We start from the raw sequence: 24312 nt of genomic DNA on the forward strand, positions 1-24312 counted from the left end.
CTGTTACTGGGGGAAATATCACAATCTATTATAGGTCCACTCTAACTTTGTCATGGCGGGTCGTTGTTTTGTGTGTGCCGTTGTTTATTCAGTCGTGACTCAGTAAATTAACTAGCTAATGGTCTATGGACATGACGAAGGTCATAAAGGTAAATTCTGTGAACTTTACTCAGCATAGTGGAACAAAAATAGGTTTCAGGATGAATAATGCTGTTCACACTAAATTGCTACCCTACCTATGTTGTGTAACTTATAATAATAATAATATAATAATCAGACAATTTGTGACTTTCTTTAGTCAGCAGGAGTGAAACTGTGTTAGTCTGAACATTTGTTGTGTTAAAGTTTCAGAATGATGAAGACAGTTGGACAATTAGATACTAAATAGGATGTAATCTCTACAGGATCTTTTTCCCCCTAGGAAACTATGTTTTACCCAAATAATGGACAGATTTGGAGTCAATCTATTATCTCTACTGGCTTGAAAAATAGTGCATTTAGCTTGTATAATTGGGAAAAAAATCTCCCTGGGAAGCATCCTCCCAGAACCCCCTAGGTTTGAGCTAACCTCCAAATGTTTACAAGGTCTGGCTCCCCTGCCTGGATGGCCTCCTTTTTAGGATTTGGTGACAGTTAAAATGCTGAATATAAAAGAGCGCCATATTGTAACAGAGCAGAGAACACAACTCCTCGTCAGGTTTGGCTGTATTTTTTCTGGCGTTTAGTGTCGATGTTGGTTTATCTGTGTCTTTTTGTCAACCTATAATCGTAATGTCTAATAGGGCTGCGTATCAAACCACAGTTCTTCACAAGAACTGACCAAATAGACCTTTTTCACAGCAGCCATTTTGACGTGATAAGATCCAACAAGGAGTCCAGGTGCTGCTATGGTGCATGTTGGCTGACTGGAAAGGCCCTGCTACACTAAATGGAACACAACCATAATCATTATCATTGGTAACACCTGTGTTCACCCTACTATTTAATGTCAAAATGGCTGCTGTGAAAAAGGTCTATTGTGCCAATGTGCACTGAAAACGACTGGGTTTATGATGACCATAAAGCACAACGTCTCCAGTTCGTATCCAGCTGTGGGCCTCTGTTGTATCGCTCTCATCCTTCGTTTCCTGCCGTATCTTGTGTATCACTTCATAAAAAAGCTTAAAAAAGCCCCACAAAACCCTTTCAAGATGGCACTGAATGCTTGATCAGACTTTTACTTTATGAATACTTCGGTCATACATTTCCTTCATGTACATCTGTTTGTGTAAACATGTTAAACAGATGTTACGGTTTTCAAAAGTTTGTTTGTATTTTATTACAGGCGACTGGGGCTCAGGAGGTCGAGTGTCCACTAATCAGACGGTCGGTGGTTTGATCTCTGGCTCCTCCTGCTGCATGTGGAAGTGTCCTTAACCAAGATACTGAACCTGATCCTGATGCTCCTGCCATGTGTGTGTGAATGTGGGTAAATGTAACATGTGAAGTAAAGCGCTTTGAGTGTTTGGAAGACTAGAGAGGCGCTACAGAAGTGCAGTCCGTTTACCATTTATATGAACAAAAAGAAAAACATGTTTATAATCAGCAAAGGTATCAAAAAGTATATTTCTGGTATTGACAAGTCCTAGAACTCAGAGGTCTTTCCAAGCAAAACTAAAGTAGTGAGGAACCGATCATATCATATTTTTATTGATGTAGCTCAGACATAAAAAATCCTTGAAAGACAAAAGTCTCATTGTGGATTTAGTAAAATTTTATTTATCTACAATTATTCCTCCATACAGGCATACAGACTGATAGATTCTTTATTCATTTCAATGTGGCTCATAAATTGATAAGTTACACAATATCATACAGAAGCTGGATGCCAGAACTGGACAAAAAGTTGCAAAAATATCTTTTTTTGTCTTTACATCTTTTCTGTCAGTGTTTTGCAGCATATTGTAGAGCGGTTAGGTTGTGTCGTCAGAGTGAAATGGAACAACAGTGAGTGCTGAAATACTGTAACACGTTGAACTCGAAATGATCGGGGTGTGAAGGTAAATTCAGGGAGCAGCACAGTGACATGTTGCAGGTGCATCTGGTGAGAGCAGCAGAGCAGGATGGGAAAAAAAACAGCCTGAAGAGCTCACCAGCATATTTATGATAAAACGAGGATAATATCAAATCTGTTTATAGTTGCTTTTTTTTTTTTTTTGTTGCTACATTTTAAATCCTCTCAGATGACTTGTGTGTCAAAATGAACCTACGCTATATGACAGTACGTTACAATAAACACATGACTGGTAAAAATCCATCACAAACTCGATGGTAAAAATGGCAGAGATGAATGCACTGACATGTTCAAATCTTTTTAGCTGTCTCTGAAAAACCACATCTTGAACACAAAAAAAATGTCCAAATAACTAACATGTACATGTGATGTGAGAAAGGGGGTGAAGACAAATGAAGATAGCATGGCAGCTGGAGAGAGAAACTGCTTCAATATATTAGTCCTATGCTTCAGTTTCTTACATGTGTTCATGTCTTTTCATGCCTGCTGGCAGACAAATTCCCATCTCTCGTCTTTTTTCTTCTTTTAGTGTTTTTTTTTCCCTCTTTCCTCTCTAGTCCTCATCTTCTTCATCCTCGTCGTCGTCTGTTTGGTCCCTTGCGTCGAGGTCGTCTTCATCGTCCACCTGCAAGGAAAGTGTCACATTCTAACTAAAGCAAAACACACAAAACACAGCTGAGTGACCAGAAGATAAAGCAACATCTTTGATCTGAAGGCTTACTATTCACGACCTCTCTGCTAACACGCACTACCACCACAGTTAACTGGTTAAACTGGGAGCTACAAAGACTATAAGCACATTGCATTGCAACGCCTATTTTCACCAACATACAGAGATGTTTTTGTCCTGATAGTCAGGGAAGATGACACAATGAATAAGGGAGTACAGAGGTTGTTTCCTTTATACTATCTCCATTCTGAATCCATCTCCTGATAAACGTTGCATCAACCAATCAGCTGCGGTCCTCTGCAACCTACAGATACATATAACACCGTTCTCTATGTAGTTTTCCAGAGACATACATAGAAGAAGCTTTAGGCGACCTCTGCAATCCTGTAATGACACCAATTCTGGTGCATGATGGTGCCAAAACAGAAAAAAAACATCCATCAAAAGCAGCTGCCGTTGCTAATTCATGACCCCACATTATTTTGATGATGGTGGATGTAGAGTCGAGGGCGACAAGGCAACACGGGCACCACGGGCAAGGTAGCCTCACAGCAACAGCATCACCCTTACTTTTTAGTTTTTAAATCAGTTAAATATTTGTCTCATTTAGTTTTTTTAAATTTAATTTAATCCTCTTTTAATCATTCATTTAGCTTTACAGCTTTATTACAGCGGTTTCATTTATTGTCAAAAATATGTTGATTTATTATTATTATTATTTATTATTTAGTTTAAGTCTTGGCGTTATGGTGCAAATATTCTGTAACAGTTTTCGTTACCAAATTTGTGCGATTTTATTTCCAGACTATCAGCACCAATGGGTCGCCAACTTGGTCTGATTGGTTGTGACTGCTGTCTGCACAATAATGATCACCTGTGGTCCACTTCAACTTCAAATGTTATTACATATTTTTCTACTCGTCATTCAATCAAACTGGCAGTTTGGATGAGTGACATTTAACAGCAGTAAAGCCTTTCAGCCTTTATAAAATGACGGCCAGAGTTTAAACTATTTAGAAAAATAATGTAATACTGATAGTTTGTCTACCGTCTCTCCCAGGTCTTTGAGTCTTAGTTTGAGGCTGTGGATCTTCTGGTCCTGGTCTGCCAGCAGCATCAGCAGGTCGTCCTGCTCCTTCTTGGACTCCTGTACTTCCGTTTGCAGCTTTGCTTTCTCCGTCTGCAGGATTGCCACCGTGCTGGTGGCTGAAGCCAGCTGCTGCTCCAGCTCCGCTCGGCTCTGCGACGAGCTCTTTCCCTCTTCCTGAACCAACAAACGAGAGGGAGAGGGCAGAGAGGGAAAGGGACAATAACAGGCAGAGGGAGATAGATGTTGAATAGAATAATCCATAAATACAAATAATGAATTTCCAAGAGATCAGAGCCAACTGGTGTATAAATATTGGGAGTAAATCAGGGTGAAGTGATGTAATGCTTCAGAGATCAGTCAGACATTTTGTTGAACAATTATTCTACACACCTTGAGTCTCTCTGTCTCAGTCGTCTGTGCTGCGAGTCTGCTCTCTAGTTCTGCCATCTTGGCAGCATCTAATGAGCCATCACTGCCGGGGACTGCAGCCGAGGACTGAGAGAAACCAGTGGAAGGTTCATTAATTCAGCCTCTGTTAGGAATAATGTGATATATCTGGCACAAAATGTCATATTTGCATTTTATTTACCCCAGCTTCAGCTCTTCTCAACAGTTCTTGTCTCTCTGTCTTCATCTGGTTGATTTCTGCCGACTGGGACTGGACCTGACTCCTCAGAGCCTCCAGCTCCTGCAACAACAAACAAAGTCAGCCAACACTTGCAAAAATATACGCAATTTATAAAGTTATTATCTCAAAGTGAGAAAACGCTTTGGATTGACGCTTTAAGGTTAGGTTTAAGGCTAAGTCTCATGGTGGTCTATAGAGACAGAGCGCATTTGAGTTCCGCCCACACCGGAGAGGAAAACAATTCATCGCTCTCCATTGACTTGTATTGCATGAAGGGTCCTCCTTATCATTTTCTGCTAGCAAACAACATAAAAATGCATAAAAGCTGCTGTGTGGTGGGATGCACTACCAATAGGGTAGAGAACCCAACTAAGAACTAAGTTTTTATAAGCTGGAAAAACTCTTGACTCTCAGTGTGTAGGAAGCATTTTGGAAGTAAGGCCCGGTTTAAGTCTTTGTTAAAGTGATGATCTTACCTGATGATTTGATCAAATAGTTGTAAATATTCAAGTATTCAGCAAGGTAAGAGAAGAAGGGACAATGAGGCAGACCGACAATATACCTTTTCCTCTCTGGTAGACATAGGGTGCTAAAATAATCCTCTGACATGCTGAAAACTAATGTTTTTAGTGTCTGTGTCAGCTCATGGTTGCATTTTGTGGTGCTGATTGTCTTGTCTTGTCTTGTTGCGCTTTGTCTCTGTATTTTTGTTACTGTCAGAGACCAACAATGATCCTAATAACAAGTACTGTCTGTGTAGTTAAAGCCTGATATAGACCTCCATTCTTGAAACTGGGGAAAGGGGAAGTGTATAGTGATGAATCCCACCTTGTGCAGTTCTGTGTTGTCTGTTCCTCCAGTTGAAACTTCGGCTGTCTGTGACGCCTCAGACCTCTACATTAAAAACATATTAGTGATTAGTGATCCACTGTGACAGAATAAAAGTAAAACTGAACACACAACTGTAAGATTAAATTCAGAATAAGTCTGCGCCTAACAACAATTTAGACATTCAGTTTGCAATAATAAAGAACAAAGAAAGGCAGCAAATAATCACATTGAAGAAGCCGAAACTATTCTTAAAAATTAACTTGAACAATAAATCCATCATCAAATTAGTTGCATATTTATTTTCTCTCCCTGACTTACAAACACAAAGACGTCTACCCTCCAGGGAAGTGTTTCTCAAAGGCACCATTGCTCAAATATGATCTGAAGTTCTGTTGTAAGAATTTGTTTGTTGTTTCAAGTAGTTTTGGTTTGACTGAAAACTGTAGTTGGCAACAATTACTGTGATGTTTTCTGGTGGTTACCACAACTGTGAAGGTGTGGTTTAAAGTTGAGTTCAGTCATTTATTATTCAAAGTCTACCTGTTGTTTGTATGTCATGTATGGGTCTGACCAGAGAAAACGTAACACAGTTTTTGTAATGATGTCAATTGTTTTTCAAGAAACAGTGATGACTTGGACGGCAATCTGTCTGCCAATCAATCATATTCTGGTGGTTGAACCGTGACCACCGTTGCTGTTTGAGAAACGCTTCACAGGGTGTCACTGAGCTATGTGTGGAGGAGTGTGTGTTGCCTGCACAGCTCCTTCGCCTAAAGCTTAGACAAACAAACACACAGACGTGGTGATAAATTCTGTGCCCCTGACAACAGCACAACTTTGAAACTACATTTTCCTTCGTTGTTCGCTGTTATTTAATGGAAATCATCCCAGAGTACAACGCCCCAGCACACAAACACACACATAGACTCGGTACACAGACATTCACTAACCAGGGTGTTGATGAGTGCGTCTTTGTCACCGAGTTGTGTCTGAAGGAGTGCGTGCTGCCTGCGGAGCTCCTCCAGCTCCTCTCTGAGCTGTGTGATCTCCTCCGTCTGCAGCCCGTTCATCTGTGAGCCGTCTCCCTGGCTGTTAGACTGACTCTGGTTCTCCTTACCTGAAGATATCACCACAAACTCAAGTTAAAATGTCAGATTCAACAGGAAATGAATGTTGATGTTATACACATATACACAATCAGTTACTGTAAACAATACAGCTGATTTGATTTTTTAGGAAGTAGAAATATCTTGGCTGATTATTAGTGAGGCTCCAGTACAGTAAGCCATATTAAGGCAATAGTTTAGTTTCAATTTTACATACAAAGTTCATAGCCATCATTATATGCAGATATGATAACATTTTAGTCACTATCTAAATTCCTTAGATAAGAAGTTGTATACACGCAGCATTACTGCAAAGAAACAAGTAAGCAACATCAGTTTAACTAGTCCAGTCTGACCAGTTTAACTACATTTGCTCTCTTCATGAAGTTAGATGAGCAGATCGATACCACTCTCATGTCTGTGCATTAAGTACGGCACTAGAGTTGAGACGTTGTTAGCTTAGCTTAGCATAAATACTGGAAGCAGGTGAAAATGGGCAGCCTGGCTCTGTCCGAAGTTCAAGTCCATAAACAAACATATGAAATTCTCACATAACCCAACTAAAACTGCAAACTGTATAGAAATATGTGTATTTCCCCAAAATGTTGATCTGCTCCTTTACACTCTCTCTTCTCATATATATTGTTGTCCTGTGCACACTGCTGTAAAACTGTATCTTGCGATGTCGCTGCATATAACTGCCACCCCGTATCTCAGTAATAAAGTAGTAAAACTTTATCATCAACAGGGATGGTGGCCAGAAATATGTAAACAAGACATAGGACACAGAAAATTAATTAAAATGTGCACATTGTTAACGCACACTGCTCCCACCATTTCTATTTCTGATTGTATTTTTCAATTAACAAACCAGACACACAGTACTTCCTGTGATAAATTATAGCCCTGTTCTTTTTCAAGGGCAAAAAACACCTGCTACCAGTTAACCAATGAGGTGAACCCACCTAATTTTAGCTTGAGGATGTTGTACTGATCTTTGTGCTGCTGGATCTGGGACAGCTGCTGGGTGACCGTAGTCTGCATCTGTTCGTTCTGAGATGACATGGACGCTACCTGCTCTTTAAGCTCCTGGATCTGAGCATCCTGAGGATCACACAATCAAAAAAAAATCTTAACAGTAGAGAACATCAAATATAAATAAACACAAAACTTAACTACGTGCAGAATTGAAAATGACACTGCCACTTAGCTCTGATTACCTGTTCTCTGATCAGCTCTTTATACTGAGTTACAATGTTGTCATGTTGCTCTAATGTCTTCTTCACCTCCTCTTCCTTCTTCTCCTCCTCACTGGATTTGTGAACTGCTTTGGTGATCATACCTGTTTAGAGTAGCGGGAGAGATAATTCGTAAAACTATGCCACAATAAATACATTTTCGTTGGATATGAAGAATTGTCTCTTGACTGACCTTCGAGTTCTTTGACCAGCTTGGTGAACTCATGGTCGAAAAGCATCTGCTCTGGAGACGGGAAGACCGGCTGCGGTTTCTGGGCTGCCCGCGAGTACAGCTCGTGTTTGGTGATGAAGCCCAGTTTCTCGACAAAGTTTTCCTTTCCAATCCGCTTCTCGATGAGCTGCTTTAGCTTCTCTCTGAGGAGGACAGAGATGACGCAGCAGGTCTTAAACAGAGCTTAACAGTATGTGGTAGACAGACAGACAGTGGAAAGTTGGAGAGTTGATGACGGCTGCACTCGTTGCGTTGCTGTGCATGAAAGCTTCTGAAAAATACTTAATCGACCCCAATAACAATCATCCCTAATATTTTGACTGATAAGTTATTTTCAAGGTGTGTGAGCTGACGCTTACTTGGTGTAGTTTTCCAGTGAGTTGTCGTTGTAATAGATGCAGATGCCGAGAAGCAGCGCACACAGGCCCTGCACCAGCCTTTCATCCTCTCCCAAATTCTCTGAGATCTGTGCCGTCAACTGCAGGAGTCACCCAGTCAAGGATTCATTCAACACCAGTGAGTCACAGAAACCTACATCCAAGTTATAACTTAAATGAAAATACAAGGTCCATCAAAAGGAGTGAGGTAATAGTTTGTTAACAAAACTATAACTAGACACATTTATTGTAATGAAACAGGCGTACTGCTTTCAAGCTGCTTCAAGGATACAAAGGGAACATTTTCCTGATTGTGTAGAAAGTGTGTGACAGCTATCGGACAGTTGCTGATCCATGTACACAGCAGCATGAGGAGGCCCACCCTGGTCTGCACTTTACTGCCCTGTGGAGCACAAGAACAAAACATAAGAAATGTCAACACATGCTTCTTGAATGGCAGTCAAAGTTTCTGTCAAGAATCCAATGTAGACAAATATGTAATATTCTAGAGATATAAAACATTTAGAGTTTAGACAAGGAAGAAAATGTTGAATATGGGGGGTGATCAAAACCTGAATGGCAACAGATGTTACAATTAATTAAAATTTGAACCCTGTCATAGATTCATAGATTAGGTCCAGATTGGGTTAAAATTTGCATTTGCTGAATGTGACACAACATAATATAGAAATCCAACAAAATTATTACCAATGTATTAAATTCAAACAGGAAAAAAGAAAGTATAAATGGGGCTGATAAAATGGCAACAAAAGTGCTTGAATATGAGTTGTTGTTAAAGCATTAATTTTGTTGGTCCAAGCTGACGTGTTGGGAGTAAAACACTGCATTTAATTTCACAATCAACAAAAATATGGAAAAGGTTAATTAAATCCATCAGTACTTCAATCACATCCACCATTAGTAGTTAATAAGGTTATAATAAAACAAAAGACTAGGACACAGTTAAAATTAATACATTCAGTATATTCAAACAAGGTTGTGTTGACCAGGACATGCTGCATTAACCTGTATGAATAAATCAACGTCCTTTAAAGCACAAAAGTACCTCCAGCTATCAGGTGTTCCACAAGTTCACAATTTTCAATTAGTCTTTGGTTTGCAATTTTCATTCAGCGAGTGATTGATGACTTGCAATCCAAGTATCATAAAATTGTAATTTCACTATATTTCCAGCTTTCAGCACATGCAAAGCAAAACCCACTAAATGTGTTTTTTAAGGATGAAAAATGAACTGTAATAACAAAAAGATGATATAAAAATGATCATGCATTTCCATGAAAACAGCTTTGAGAAGCAGGTAAGAGATTTAAGTCTGCTTCCAATGGACACATTAATAGGAAACTTCCAGTAAGCAATTATGCTGTATTGAATAACTAATCTCAATCAGCTGTAGAAAAATAAAGGATAATTTTAATGGAGTTGGAATGTAAGATGATGAAAATCAAGACAGATTAAAACAGTGCAGAGGTGAATAGAAACTGTAAACTCTGTAGCTTAAGGCTGCTAATACACTGGTGCATTAACACTTAAAGCACATCATGCTTTAAGGAGAGCTTACTTCTTTCCTCCAGCGACATAAAAGATGCCAAAATTGAGTAAGTATGGAGATCTGAGCATGAAGGTGTGGGTAAAAACTTATCAGCATTCCATACTACAAAAACTTACGAAATCACCTTTTCAGATTTAGTCTCCAAATGTGACGTAATGCAAAAATGAAGAGGAAAACAAAAGACAGGAAAATGACCACCAAGTATTAATTGAACAGACCTCTGCAAAAAAACACACACACACTGTGCTTCTGTATATGTTTGTGTGTGCAGCCTAACAGTTAAATACAAAACTCCATCAAGTCACAGTCAGGAGGATATCAGAGCCAGGGGTTGGGCTTGGAGCAATAAGAATGTATTACACTGGTCCAATTGGTCTCCTCCCAGTTGGATGAGTCTGGAATACCTCCGCAGGCTGGCGTCCAGAAGCCGACCTGTTCAGATGTCTGAACCACCTCCGCAGCCTCCGTTCAACATAAAGGAGCAACACGTATTCAGTCCTACTTCTGTCCGAGCTCCTCGTCCTGTCTCTAAAAAGTCCAAACACTCAATATGTGAAACCAATTTCTGTTGCTTGGATCTGCAATCTCATCCATTCCTCTCATTAGTCCAAGTTAAGGACTACAGATGCAGACTAGCATGAAGATATACAGGAAAATCACGAGCTTTGCCTTCAGAGTCAGCTCCTTTTTTACTGCAACAGTCAAGTAAAAATCTGATGCCACAATTGACCGATCAATCTCTCGCTACATTTTAACTAATCTCTAATAAACAAGACCCTGATATTCTTCAAATTCTCTCACTTGGAGCAGCAACTTGCTCCCAACCCAAAAGGAGAAACCATGTACCAAGGCCTTAGAGTGCAGACTATTATCCCAGTCTACAATAACTGGAGCACACCATTGTTTTAGAAATGGGAGCCAGAGGTGAAGTACTCCTCCGACACAGACGTTTTCAACATGGTGGCTTACTTCCTCATTCTTTGCTGCTATATCAGACACCAATGACTTCTGGCCAAAACTCTGAGCACTCACATTTCTTGTCCTTGTAGTACCATGAAAAACAGTGGTGACAGTTGAAGACCACAAAGATATATTAAGCGGATATTCACAGTTTAACTTCACTGCACAAGAGTTGACCAGGTTTGACCAGCTGCTTCCCCCAACCTACTCAACTCACCATGAGGTATATCTGAGTGTCCAAACATATTGCTGCAGATCTTAAAAACTATAAAGTTAATTATCACCAATCACAAACCCTATCCTGGAGGATGGTGCTCTGCAGACTAGTTGGTACTGCAGGACCTCTTGCACTTACTCCCCACCACAAAGTGAAATTTCCTTTAAGAGCCCATTTTTGTCACCAGACCTCCTTAAGCAGACCTCCACTTCTGCTTACTTGATCAAGTAACGTGGGTGCCCAGCTTCCCTGATCCAGACTTGGTCAGCTCAACTGAGACCAAGCTAGTTGAAAGCAAGGAGTTTGTCAACTGATACCAAGTAGTTCCACCAGGAAGATGCAGAGAAGTTCATACATTTTAGCAGACTGCCATAGCCAGACCCTCATTGTGGACAATAGGACAAAAGAAGAAGAACTGGCAACTCCAGGGAAAAAGAGTAATAGCAAACTGATTAACTCCCAGGGAAATTAAGAGGGTTGGTTAAGTTTGGCTGAATAATTATAACCTTTTTCACCTTATCTCAACACTAAAACTAAAACTCATAAACCTATTTTAGAACCATCTGAATCCACAGTGAGAATTAATTGATCCTCATTAAAAATAAACTATAAAATCTTCTTGCACCTGCACTGTTTATTTGTAAGCAGGTACGGTATGTAAATGTAAAGAGAACAAGAAAAACAAGAGTGGAGATCTCACTCAGACAGGAAAAGGCCCAAAAGCTGCTGTAGCACACACTTCCTGAACAGACAGATAAGGACTTGCAGCACAGCAAACGGTCCAAAGTCACAACTCCAAGTAGATGTTAGAATAATCTGAGATAAAACCACTGAAAAACAGCTGCTGTGTCCCTTTTCTCTGAACCTCTCTCAGATGGACAGTTCCCCCACACTTCACTGGTGAATACAGTGAGAGTAACTAGTGCAGGGGTGTCAAACATCCACATGGGCCCACTGGATGACTTGGCAAAGAGAGAACATTGAAGATAAATCATTAATTCCAGTTTTAATAAAATGCACTGCTACTCTTGATTTGTCTACTGTTGTTCAGTTCCAAAATACATAACACTAAACTAAACGTTTTGTGTAGATCCTCAGTGATCTGTAAATTGTATTGACAGCAGACTGACTGGAAAAACTGAGACATATTGTTGAAGTTGCACTTATACTTGTACTTATAATATCTCAAGCTGTTCATCAAGCGTGCCACACGCTTTAGCTATTAGTTAGGGACAAAGAAGGGGTAGTAAAGAGTTAAAGGGAAGCAAGATCCCCCAACAATGTGGGCCAAAAAGACCCCTACTACAGATGCCAAGCCAAAATAACCAGCATAGGTGCCGCCCAAACACTCAAAACACACACAGACAAAGTACACACGCACTTTACTTACCCGCCGGATGATCTTATCTCCCTGTAAAACCACAATAATGTGACATTTTTCTATTCACTGTTGTCAGCACATCAACATTAACCTCTATTTATTTGCCAAAAATATGTCTCTGTTCTTAAAGTCCTTTCTACCCCGACACACTAACCCATTGGCATCTTCATTCCAGCAGTTAAATGGCACTGTTGGTGTCCTACCTGGGAGAGGATGTTAGTGCACTGCTGCAGCAGGGAGACAGGGGGCTTTCCCAGGCTGGTGGCCAGTTGAACCCTCAGCAGCTGCTCCTTCTGGGTGAGGTTGTCCTGCAGGGAATGAGCCAAGGCGACAGCGGCACACCAGTTGGACAGAGAGTCTGCTGAGAACAGGCCTCCGCACAGCAGCTGGCCCGCTGAGATGGAATTTGCTGGGGGGGGGGTGAGCAAGTGAATAAATAAATATTTATAATTGAAGCTGAAAGGATCAAGAAGAATAAACAGTCTACCCATCCAAATTGAGCCACTAATAATTTGGGTCAAGTATACTGTGACTGTGTGACTGGTTTAATTTATTAAGCTAAAATACCATGTATATGTAATATGTTTACACCAATAAACATAATTTAAAAAAAACAATACTGATGGATTCCCTGGATGTGTCAGTGTCATGACATTTATGGCATTTTTAAAAAGATCAGTATCAGCTATATTGAGATATATTAAAGTCCAATCCGATCCTTACAGGCCGTTCAGGTCACTCAGACAAAGGCTGCACAGAAGCAACCAAAACTGCAGGACACTTTTAAAGTGAGAAATTCCCTCCGGCGACAGCGACAAGACCAAAAAACATTATGGGGGTGTGTGTGTTAGGATATTTTATAGCCTACTTTTTATTTTGTAAAATATAAAAAGAACTGCTTGGATACAGGCATTTTTTTCCTTAATGACTTGATTGGGACATTCCTAATTTTTAGCCATCATCTATAATTAATATATTAGTTATAATTGTGGTAAAGCAGAGGTGTCAATATTCTACAAGGGGAACTTCCACTTAAAAAATGACCCATGTTTTGCACTGAGGTAGGATTATCTTTAGTGCTAATGAAACTTTACTGTTGCTGTGAAAAGGTTCTATATAGAAGTTGATAAAACAGACTCCTATAAAAACACTCCATCAACCTAATGGTCTACAAACTCTTGAAAATTATAGTAAAACAACTGATAATACCACTTCTAAGTTTTCAACTTGTTGTAACTGACCATCAATGGTGGAGGGCAGCAGCGTAGCCACAATCTCTCCCTGGCCTTTCTGGTTTTTGTAGAGGAAACACTGGAAACAGTAGAGGACTGCACAGCGAAGCACAAATGGTTGTCTCTCATTGACCATGGACATGAGCAGCACTACGATAGCTGGTCTATGGACAGATGACGAAGAGAGATCAGACAGAAAGTCAGTACAGAATTTACTATCAGATGGATTTGAGAGATCTTGGCTCATTGGTCGTGTCCTACCTTGGTGGGTTTGAAGGAGCGTTGACCGATGCAAAGTAGTCCTGGTTGACCTGTGAGCCTCTGATAACCTCCGATACAGTGTTGATGGTCTGAAAGAAAGTAGCAAGATCAAAAAGTGCAGTAAGTTCCAAAAGAGCCAAACCTTTTGAGTAACCAAAGACCTGTTTGGGTAGTACTGCTGTCATTACCTCAGTGAGGATGTCAGCAGGCACACCAGTGGCCATGAGGATGGTACACAACTGCTGCAGCAGGCCACACTGGTACATGGACTTCTGACAGCTGGCTGTAGCTCCAGGAGAGTTCACTGGAGACACCATGACTCGCACCAACTGCGGACAGAACAGTGTGCAAGATTTTAGCAAAACAATATCCCATTGTGCTGCCTTTTTAATTTGTAATTAAAGCAACAGTTCAACATGACTGCTCTGTATTACCTGCAGCATGAGATGGAGATTGGTGACCTTCTGTGCAGACCAGCCAGAGTTATCATCCCCAACCTCAAACCAGGGCTTCATTCTCTGAATGTAGGAGCCCTCCTTGAAGAAGTTCTGATTGGAGCTGTTGTTCTTCAGCAGGTTGAGCAGCAGCAGCAAACAGTCCTCCACCACAATACCTGCATCCAGGGAAAAGGATGTATGTCAGGACATTATATCATAAGAAAAACGATCATTTGGAATTGGATTGTATTTAAATTTCTACAGTCAATTTCAAGATCCTCGTACCTCCATCACTGCTGCCCTCTTCTGTGATGATATCTAGAAGACGCTCAAATGCGTTTTCAAATGCCACAATTTTCTGAATGGCTGCATTGCTTTTGGTCAGCTGTTGAAGCAGCAGCAAGCCCTGGAAGTGAAAAACAGGTCATCATTCATGTCCTGAAAATTTGATTGTCGCAGAATTATATGTATTGTCATGATAAAAAGACCTGTATTAAACACATAGTGGCCATTCAGACCAAAATCAGCCCAGTGTTAAAACAATGCAGGGGGCTGCGTTGGTGGGGGTGGCGGAGGGGTTGTGTTTAAGGTACCGGTGAGACGGGATATACAATCCAGGAAGTCTAGTTTGAGCAGAGGTGGGAAGTACAAATACTTTGTCAGTGTACTTAAGTAGGTTTTTGGGTATGTGTACTTTATTTTAAGTATTTGAGTATTTATTTGGCCACTCTTTTTACGTTTTCCATTTTTACACAAATATCTGTACTTTCTACTCGTTACATTTTCAAAACAGGCTTGTTACTTTATTTATTAAATAGATTAAAAAAAAACATTAATAATTTTATTTTGCATCATTGCATGCTCTCCCAACATTGTGACCAGTGCATATTACGCATGACAGACACATCAAGAAACGTAAAAGATGAAAGAGACAAGACAGGGAGACTATTTGAAGTTTAAGTTAGCTTTGTACAGAAACAGCTGGTAGAAATGTTTTCAGAAAAACCAAGAGAGTTTGAGCAGCCTGTACTTTTATACTTTAACTTGAGTTCTTAAGGTATACCTTTTGTATACTTTGTGTGTACTTTCACCACCTTTGCCTTCACGTAACGGATCACAGCTGTTTATAACACTCTTGACACAAGAATTTACAACTCTGGCAAGTTGCAAGGGCTGCAATTATTTTATCTTCCATTGCAACCATCATCAGGTAAACAGCAGAAATATGGCGTTCATGTTACAAAGTAATCCACCTGGAATAAGTGCTTGCATGTATGTCACTGGCCAACACAGCACCTTGACAGATGACATTATGTAGCGTTGCAATTTGAGGCAGGTACAACCCTGCGTTTTTCTGTGGAACTGGCCTCATTCAAATGAATGACAGTGCTGCATTTTATCACACAGAGATAAAGTCGGTCTGAACGCAACCTTAGTTTCACTGCAGGTCTATTACACAATGGCAGATTAAACAGCAGAGACAAGTACTCACATCATTGCGAATTACTTCTCTAGAGTCTGCCAACAGGTCCATCAATCTGGAAACACCTGTGGATGGACACAAACATTTTGCTCTCAAGAAAATACTGACATACTGAATTATCTTTTTGTGCGAATTGTCAACTTTTTGAGAGCTAACAGATGCCTTCAGTAAAGGATCACAGCAATGTTGAAGTAAGACTGAAGGTGTAGGTCCAGATCATGACATTAAAAAAAAAAACACAACAATCAGATGTGGAAAGGGGATACTCACCCATTGGGCTGACCAGAATGATACCCTGGACCTGGACACACTGGTTCTTGAGGAGAGCAGTCAACAGCTTCACCGCAGGCCAACGTACATGGAAGTCAAACTCCTAAAAACCACAGCAATGCATAAATACGCCACGCAGTTGTTCAGACAAATATAATAACAGATCTCTTGCACACAGGAGCAGACACAGTTCAGTACCTCCAGCAGAGTGAGAAGCAGGGTCACATGTTCAGGGTCCTGAATGAACGTATCTGTGAACTGGGCACCCAGGTCATCTGCCTGCTTCTGGGCATTCTCATCTGTGAAGGAGATTAAAAGCTGAAATGAGTAACATCTCCAGCGATAAAGGAGGAGTCATCAGTATAGTAAGGGAACCAGTCGGTTTGTTCATAGCATTCAGCCTGAGTTAGACAGCAATACTTATTAAATCTGCAACTTCTCATAACTTTTCAGAGTGTTTATAACTGATGATCTTCTGTTATTGAATAATGACCTTACAAAGAATATGTGAATCCATTTTAGAAATGAGAAAATGCTCAGGGTGATAGTTGTGAACATGCCCTCTGGACAAAATAAACGGGGACACACAGATGGATGGGACAGTTGGATGGGAGAGGGGAACAGGGTAAGCTCAGTGGGGTTACTGTAAAAAGGGATTCTACTGTGTATACATAGGTAGAGACGTTTAATATGGGATGAGCGGAGAGCTTTAGTGTGACAAGCTGGTTAGCAACACCACTGAGTGTGTACCCACCTATTAGTCTAGCCATAACTTAAAAAGGTACCCAAACTGTATCTAGAAATGCAGATAGTTTTAGATATATTTACCTATGTTTTGTTATATCCATCTCTAAGGCTGCGTTCACACTGCAAGCCTTAATGCTCAATGCTCATTTATTGCTCAGATTTCTTTTTGGCTGGTCACATTATTTATTAAATGTGGCCCATATCAGACTCCGGTGTGAACAGGTCACGGTCTTAAAGAGACCAGCATAGATTAACACAAAAAATCAGACCTGTATCAGACAGGGACCACATGTGAAAGTGGCCCAAATCAGAATTGAAAAGATCTGATTCTATGTAATTTGTGCTGTTCACACTAAGTCACATAAGCAAAACAATGTGATTCAGGCCACTCTTGCCTGCAGTATGAACACAGCCTAAGATTGCTGCATCTTCCCCAAAACAATGAAGACTTTGGTTGTAGCACAATTACATTAAAAGGTTTAATAATCAATATCTTTATATTAACAGTAGACAGAATTACCACGCAACTCTACAGAACGTTTTAGATTCTTTTAGCTCATTGTTTTGGTTTTCCAGCCTGCATATTTACAGTTGTGGTTCACTCTCACTGCCCTCATCAGCATTGTTTCTAGTCAGAAAGACTAGAAAACACTCCAATAAAACCACTATACTCTACATGCCGAGCACCAAATAGCAGACAGAAAAAGATAGCGACTAGCTGGTCGGTGGTGAACATAGTGGAACATGTTAAAGCTAAAGAGGAAGATATTTCCCTCAAGAGTCGGTTGAGACCAAAAACAGAGCTAAATAGGAATGACTTGCCGGGTGGCCAGAAACACAAATCAAAATGTATGCAAATGTTGTGTCTGATGTGTAAATAAGCAACTACTTGCTGACATGTTTGCCATAGCAAATTTATAAGGAGACCAAAATAAAATAAATTAATGTAGGTTGTCTTTTAAGAAACTGTGTCCCTATCAAAACCCATAGATATCAGAACGCGAGCTACCACTGGAGGAATGTTAGGAAATATGATGAACTGAAATACACTTCAGAAGAAAACAAAAATACATTTTCACCACAACACTGCAAAAACAACCAGGTATTAAAATGTGAGAGAAACAAAGGAGCAATGAGAAATTACATACTAACAGACAGATACTCAAAGATGTGACGGTATTAGTGAAGCATTCTTGTTACCACCCAAACACCGTCTAGTCACTCTTCCAACTGAAGTTAGTTATCTAGCAGTACTATAAACTACTGCAGGGAGCGCTTGGTTTCTGTACTGACCAGGCATGGAAACGTTCTTATGCTTCCCTGCGACAGGGATAGGGGTTACTGCGTCTGCGAGAGCTGAGGGGGAAGAGTAAGTTTAAAGCCTCACCCAAAAGCTAGCATTCACTCTGAGGAAGTGTGGAATCAGCCGACTGATTCTTGTGAAGACATGCCACAACAACAACAACCAAAAGACAGCCTTGAATTTTATCAGAGGTGTACAATCTGTGCACTGCATGAGGTGTAAACATGACTATTAATGTGCTCTTTTTTTCCACAACCCAAACAAGAGGAACCTATGATTTGTAAGTGCTGCTGGTGGTTAGGGAGGTGGCATCATGCACAGACAAAGAGTTTTACCTTCTGATTCATCTGTAGGGTTAAAACATGGAAGAGAAGAGAGACGAGAATCTTTACATAAAGCAGTCATTATCCATGTACAGAAAAGGGGAATGCAAATTGAATTGAAGTCCAGTTTTATGAATTGAATTTACACATGCAAACAAAACAATGGCTCAGTAAACACTGTTAACAGTAGCCACACAATTAGAGGGAATTATCTTCAAATGATAACAAATTCAAGGTAAATTTCATTATTTCTAATAATTGTAGGACGGTTGAATACCTTGCTCTTCCTCCTCATCGTTGCAGATTAGGTTGTACAGCGTGTCCAAAGCATAGCCAAGGATTTCAGAGTCAGACCTGTTAAATTAGCAGGAAGGAGCACAGTGTTAACGAAACACAGATTTCATTGTTAAAAGAACTTAAAAGGTAACTTATTTTCCTAAGTTTCTGTGTCAAAGTGACTAATGGGGACAACAACTTTTTATTGAGTGAGAGTGCTGCAGCTTGGAGCAACTAAATGGGCCAATATACACCCTTGCGGGCAAAGGCGCCCAGTCAGAATACATCCATTAAAAGTGCTTGTTTTTGCCTCTGACTGGCTCTGATTGTTATTGTAAGGGTCTAAAATTAAACATTTTCTGTTCCTTTCGCTTGATCTGCTGTATCGATCTACGAGATGTCTCATTCTGAAATCTCACCCGTGAGGAGACTTGTTGTAGTCAACAGTGGAAATGTGAGGAGAGAACAGTGCCGGCTGGGAAGATTTTGTCGTGTTGGACTAAAGAAATCGCAGCTTAGTGTTATGTAAAAGCTTTTTAATGTCATGGTTGAATATTAAGCCGATTGCGACAATGAGGGTGGCGCATCTGTTCATTTGAGCGGAGTTTAGGGACTATACAGATGAAGAACTCTTGCTGCAAAGCACTTTTAACAGCACCAAATTTAAAATGTGTTGCCCGCATTAGTTACTTGGAAACAAAAACGTGGGAAAATAATGACAGTTGACAGTTACCAGACCAAACTAAAACATAAATACTAGATCAACGTACCTATCAGTTTGCAGTATGTTAATCAAGTGATCCATCGCCTGTGTGCCAACTTCCATGCGATATTTCTGCAAAAGACAATAAAGAAGGCAAGGCAAGTTTAATTATATAGCACCAACAAGGTAATTCAAAGTGTTTCATATACATAACAGACATAAATAGGAAAAAATAAATCAAAATAAGCTATAATTGATCAAACATTGGTGCACAAACATCTTTCTCCACTCAGCATATCAGAAATGTTTTTGGCCCTCAGAAGCAGTAGTGTTTCAAAAATACTCGATCAAGATCAATGATCCACTGTCAACAGACATTTTTAAAAAATAAAGAGATTTCAATCAACATGGACAAAGAAAAATAACCATGAACTTTGTATTGCATTTCTTATAAAATACAGGGAAGTCTACACAACCATGTCTGTGTTTTTGACCAGAGTTGACACCACTGTGTATTAATGTGCAACCCTGTGCCTCCTAAATCCCTTATTCATGCCTGATCAACTCATTACTCATGGTTGATGAGGCAGCCAGTAGCATAAATGTCCATGAATAGAAATGAGAAGTGGCTTTCTAGTGGTCTATGTCAGTGATCAGTTCATTTTTAATCAGCACAGTTTAACAAGTAAGATAATAAGAGTAGAAAACATTCATGAATGTCCTTGTTCATGCACATGACATTTATACAGGAGAACAGGGATTTAATTTCCCTGCTACTTTGTTAACACCTACTCCTGTAAATTAAAAAAGGTTAATATACTAAACACCTACTGAATTAAAAGAAAAAGAGAAAAAAAAAAGCATCACTAATGTTGATTAACGCAAATTTCTACCCACAAATCATACAAACACTACGCTACCAGTATATTAGGCCTACCTAGACAAGAATAATACAGCCGTGTAATAAAAAAACAACCTCTAAAAACTTTATAATGTCTGCTTTTTATACTGAGAAGTTTTTCTCCTACACTATCCCCCACATTTACATCAATACAGTTAAATCAACACGGTATTCTGTTCTTAGGGCTTTATAACAACTGTCATAGGGACTATAGATGATAAATTGCCTCTTGTGCATTTACAGCAATGTCTATTCATCTGCACTGCCGCTAAACCAACAAATAAATAAACACCTCTAGAAAACAATTTCATCGAAACCATCATGAAGGTATGATTTATTGCAGTTGCATTAGACTGCATCAGTTATAGCTTGGTGCCCAACAGCTGGGTGTATTTCTAGTGCAGTAGTTTCCATATATACACTTTACCTTAGAGAGGGACTTAAGAGCACGGACAGCATCTCTGCGGTCTTCTAGGAGCGTTGAGGAAGCTACCCGGTCACACAACTTCTGGATCTGTCAATAGAGGAGTTATTATATATTTTGCTTGTACCTGTGTTTCATATACAGCTGAGAATATTTTCATATGTCTTGATAGGGGGAGATCAATGCACTTGATGTTGTCTCATATTTCAGAGGCAAGGAGTACAATCATTAGATGATTGAAAAACATTTGTCACACAAAGTTATGCATATTGTTTTATACATTTTTCTTATTCAGGATTTTCTTTGCCATTTCATTTTTTCCACCTTCTTGCATGTGCATTACAGTTTGTTTACCTATCTTTATTCAGCTTTGTTGTCATTGTTCTTGGCTTCATGTCTATTTCTATGCATCTTCCTATAACTTAAATGAGTTAAATTCATGGTATGTACACATACCTCGCCCATAAAGCTGATCTGGATTAATTTTATTCAAATAAAACAAATGGTATTCATGCAACCGGTAACATATGCCTCAATTTGAGGTGGAAAAAGGGTTGGAAAACACAGAACTACACCATTTTCTCAAGAAAAGGGCAAGAAACTACTGTTGCGATGGACACTATACTGTTGAATGAGACAAGACTCTATTAATAATACACTACATTGGCTGTAAATATGATTTACTCACACAAAAAAGTGTGTACTGTTTCGTTACTCTTTAAATAATAGTAGTGGGAGAGACAGCACTAAAAAAAATGTGCAGTTTCTTGATAAACGTATTGTGCATTATGCTGGAGAGACAGGCTGCATCGCTGAACAGCTAAAACAGGAATGTCTACAAACAAAGATCTGACTATGTGCCTATAACACCCCTGTAGTGGCAGCAGGAGCGACTTACAAACAGAACAGAGTTACATACAATAAGGTGCATGTAACTCATATGCTGCTGTACATTAAGATGTTGTTTGTTTCATACTAGGATTATATCCTCTGAGGACTTTTGTGTTTTAACATAAGCAACTTGAAGATGTCATTTTGGACTGAAGTGGTGATGAAAAATGTTCACTATTTTCTGACATTTTAGGGACAAACTGTAGCATAATTAACTGAAATAAAACAACCAGCTGAGTAGTTGATAGTGGAAGTAATCGTTACTTGCAGACCTTACGTTACATGACATGTGCATAACAAGAAGACTATGACGTTAGCTTTATTGTCTTGGATCCGGGATGTGAATAAATTCAGCTTCTGTATTTTTTGGAGGTTAATTAAAAAATAAATACATTGTAGGAAGATGCTGACTGAGCGACTGACAACTAATATTCCCGACTGTGTCTGTCCTGTCATTCATTTCCCCATTCATCACAGCTACACGGAGGGACAACAGCAGATATGTCAGACTGACAGATATGCTACGTTAGCTAATTAGCCTTCTGACTAGCTCGTTGTTCTAATTTACGAGGCCCAAGTCTCTTTAACACATGACTATGAGTGTTTTTTAAAGAAATAATAAATAACAACATATCATAACAACAACGGGTGCCGTGTGTCTGTGTGTACGTGGTCTCAGTTTGTCCGGTACACGGTGGTGAAAATCTAAGTTAGCTGCAGCTAGCCGGGCTGGTTTCCTACCGTCTCCGCTCCGGACGGCTGCGGCCCGACCGCCTGCCCACCCATCACTCCTCGGAAGAAGTTCATCTTTACAGACGTCCTCTCGGTGCCGTTTTCAAAGCGTCTCTCCTTCTGAAAAACCCCCCAGACGCCCCTCTCAGATGTCTGTGTAGTAACAATATGAACGGGAGAAAGGAAGAAGGTACCAAAGGATGATTTTTACACCAACTGACCGACCCCGGAACACAAACGTGAGGGCATTGCGCATGCGCGCAGACGTGGCGATACGTGGCTGATCAGCAGACGAGTGGGTTCAGATATTTAAAGGGCAAGAAAAACATTCATTGCACCAGTTGTTCCCAACTTTTATCCTTAAGGGACAACTTTTCTATCATTTATAAACTGACTGACTAAATGACATCTTTTAGGGATATTTAATATTGTACTAAAAACTGTATAATTAACCAGACATCAGTATCGCCACTGTGCAACTATTGTTTGTGTTTATGTGTTTTTATCTGTGTTTATGTGATTGTAACTGTGATTATGTGCTTTCTGTTTGTGCTGATGTGCTTTTGTATGTTTTCTTTTAATATGTCTGATTATCAACCTGCCAGGGACTGCAGACGAATGTGTGAGTGTGCATTGTCCTTTTTAAAGGTCCGGTGTGTAAGATTTAGTGGCAGTGTAGTTACAGGTCGCTTCACCCTCCACTTCCAAATGTAAAGGAGAAACAATGATGGACAACAAAATGCAGAAAAAAAATGATGCACCTATCTAGAGCCAGTGTGCGTTTTTTCCCCTTCTGGGCTACTGTAGAAACATGGCAGTTCAACATGGCGGATTCTGTAGAAGAGGACCTGCTCCCTCTGTAGATTAAAACAGCTCATTATTAGGTAACAAAAACACAATTATTCTTATATTCAGGTGATTATAAACTAATGAAAACATACCAGTGAGTATCATATTTAATTTCTGAAAATAGATCCTCCTAAATGTAACACACTGCACATTTAAATAACTAAACTTCAAACTTCAAACCCAAATAGTGAACACAAGACGTTTGTGTAAATCGAGTGAAATGGATGAATTCTGAGCGGATTATTTCCTGTTTAGGGAACTTTTTATACAATTCTCTGTCTGTATTATGAATTTACCGTTTTTAACAATCATACAGACATAGTAGTCTTATTTTTTGACAACTTCAGGGCTTGGCCATTGTTCTATTAGACAGTTTACTTTATTTTACTTTACACTTAGTTTTCTTCCCAGAAGTGACATTACTGCAACAACAACACTGCATTATACACCAATACAAAGACCAATTTCACTCAATTCATCACCACAGATAATAGATAAAAACCAAACTTTAGTGAAATTACAGGTGTTTTATCAGCAAAATATTCAAGATTCAAGATTAAGAGTAAGAGTAAGAATCAAGCTAGCATAAAAATAAAACAAGTATCTAAATGCAACAAAGTGCAAAGCACAATAGGATAAAGCTAACATTAAAATAAAGTACAACAGTAACTAAATGCAACAATGCTACAAAAATGACAGTTAACGTAGGTATATATAATATACAACAATATGCACTGTGCAGTTAGCCGCATAAATTGAGATAAAGTAAGTACAACTAAATATAGTGAGCGATTGTTTAAAGTGATAAACAGGAAGAAAAGACTTCCTCTGGCGTTCAGTGTTACATCGGGGGGGAAATGAGTCTGTTGCTGAAGGTGCTTCTGCTCGAGTTTAGCACCTGGTGGAGAGGGTGAGCGTTGTTGTCCAGGATACTTTGCAGTTTACACAGCATCCTCCTCTGAGACACCACCACCAAAGAGTCCAGTTGGACCCCCAGGACGGAGCCAGCCTTCCTGATGATCCTGCTGATCTTCTTGGCGTCTGCTGCTTTCAGCTTGCTGCCCCAGCACACAACAGCAAAGAAGATGGCACTGGCTACCACTGACTGGTAGAACATCTTCAGCATG

The 24312-nt window shown here is 39.7% G+C and overlaps 1 protein-coding gene across 7 annotated transcripts; it reads right to left on the reverse strand.

Moving 5' to 3' along the window:
* Nucleotides 1–1735: 1735 nt before the first annotated feature.
* On the reverse strand, nucleotides 1736–22595 carry uso1 (USO1 vesicle transport factor). 7 transcript variants are annotated; one of them, XM_051384502.1, is made up of 27 exons: nucleotides 22346–22595; nucleotides 20717–20803; nucleotides 19456–19520; nucleotides 18687–18763; nucleotides 18422–18433; nucleotides 18077–18139; nucleotides 16235–16335; nucleotides 16037–16139; nucleotides 15776–15831; nucleotides 14569–14689; nucleotides 14281–14459; nucleotides 14035–14175; nucleotides 13847–13935; nucleotides 13595–13749; nucleotides 12557–12762; nucleotides 12363–12383; nucleotides 8518–8628; nucleotides 8208–8326; nucleotides 7810–7991; nucleotides 7599–7720; nucleotides 7344–7482; nucleotides 6223–6389; nucleotides 5270–5335; nucleotides 4403–4501; nucleotides 4204–4308; nucleotides 3772–3987; nucleotides 1736–2678 (listed from the first exon to the last, which is right to left on the reverse strand). In XM_051384502.1, exons 1-27 carry the CDS (start codon nucleotides 22409–22411, stop codon nucleotides 2607–2609), a joined length of 2940 nt encoding a protein of 979 aa, XP_051240462.1. In that variant the 5' UTR covers nucleotides 22412–22595; the 3' UTR covers nucleotides 1736–2606. The 7 variants fall into 7 exon arrangements, with proteins under 7 accessions (XP_051240462.1, XP_051240465.1, XP_051240463.1 ...); XM_051384505.1 differs by having other exon boundaries at nucleotides 1736–2703; XM_051384503.1 differs by lacking the exon at nucleotides 18422–18433.
* Nucleotides 22596–24312: the final 1717 nt, after the last annotated feature.

This window comes from Dicentrarchus labrax, unplaced genomic scaffold (genome assembly GCF_905237075.1).
Source record: "Dicentrarchus labrax unplaced genomic scaffold, dlabrax2021, whole genome shotgun sequence".
Taxonomy (NCBI): domain Eukaryota; kingdom Metazoa; phylum Chordata; class Actinopteri; family Moronidae; genus Dicentrarchus; species Dicentrarchus labrax.

Bases quoted from the DNA above. Each gene is read 5' to 3' on its own strand.
- uso1 (XM_051384502.1), bottom strand. From the start codon at position 22,411: ATGAACTTCTTCCGAGGAGTGATGGGTGGGCAGGCGGTCGGGCCGCAG. The intron at 14,176-14,280 runs GTAATACAGAGC...TTCTGTCCGCAG, and splicing joins ATCTCCATCTCATGCTGCAG to TTGGTGCGAGTCATGGTGTC. The intron at 8,629-12,362 runs GTAAGTAAAGTG...TGTGCTCCACAG, and splicing joins GAGATAAGATCATCCGGCGG to GGCAGTAAAGTGCAGACCAG.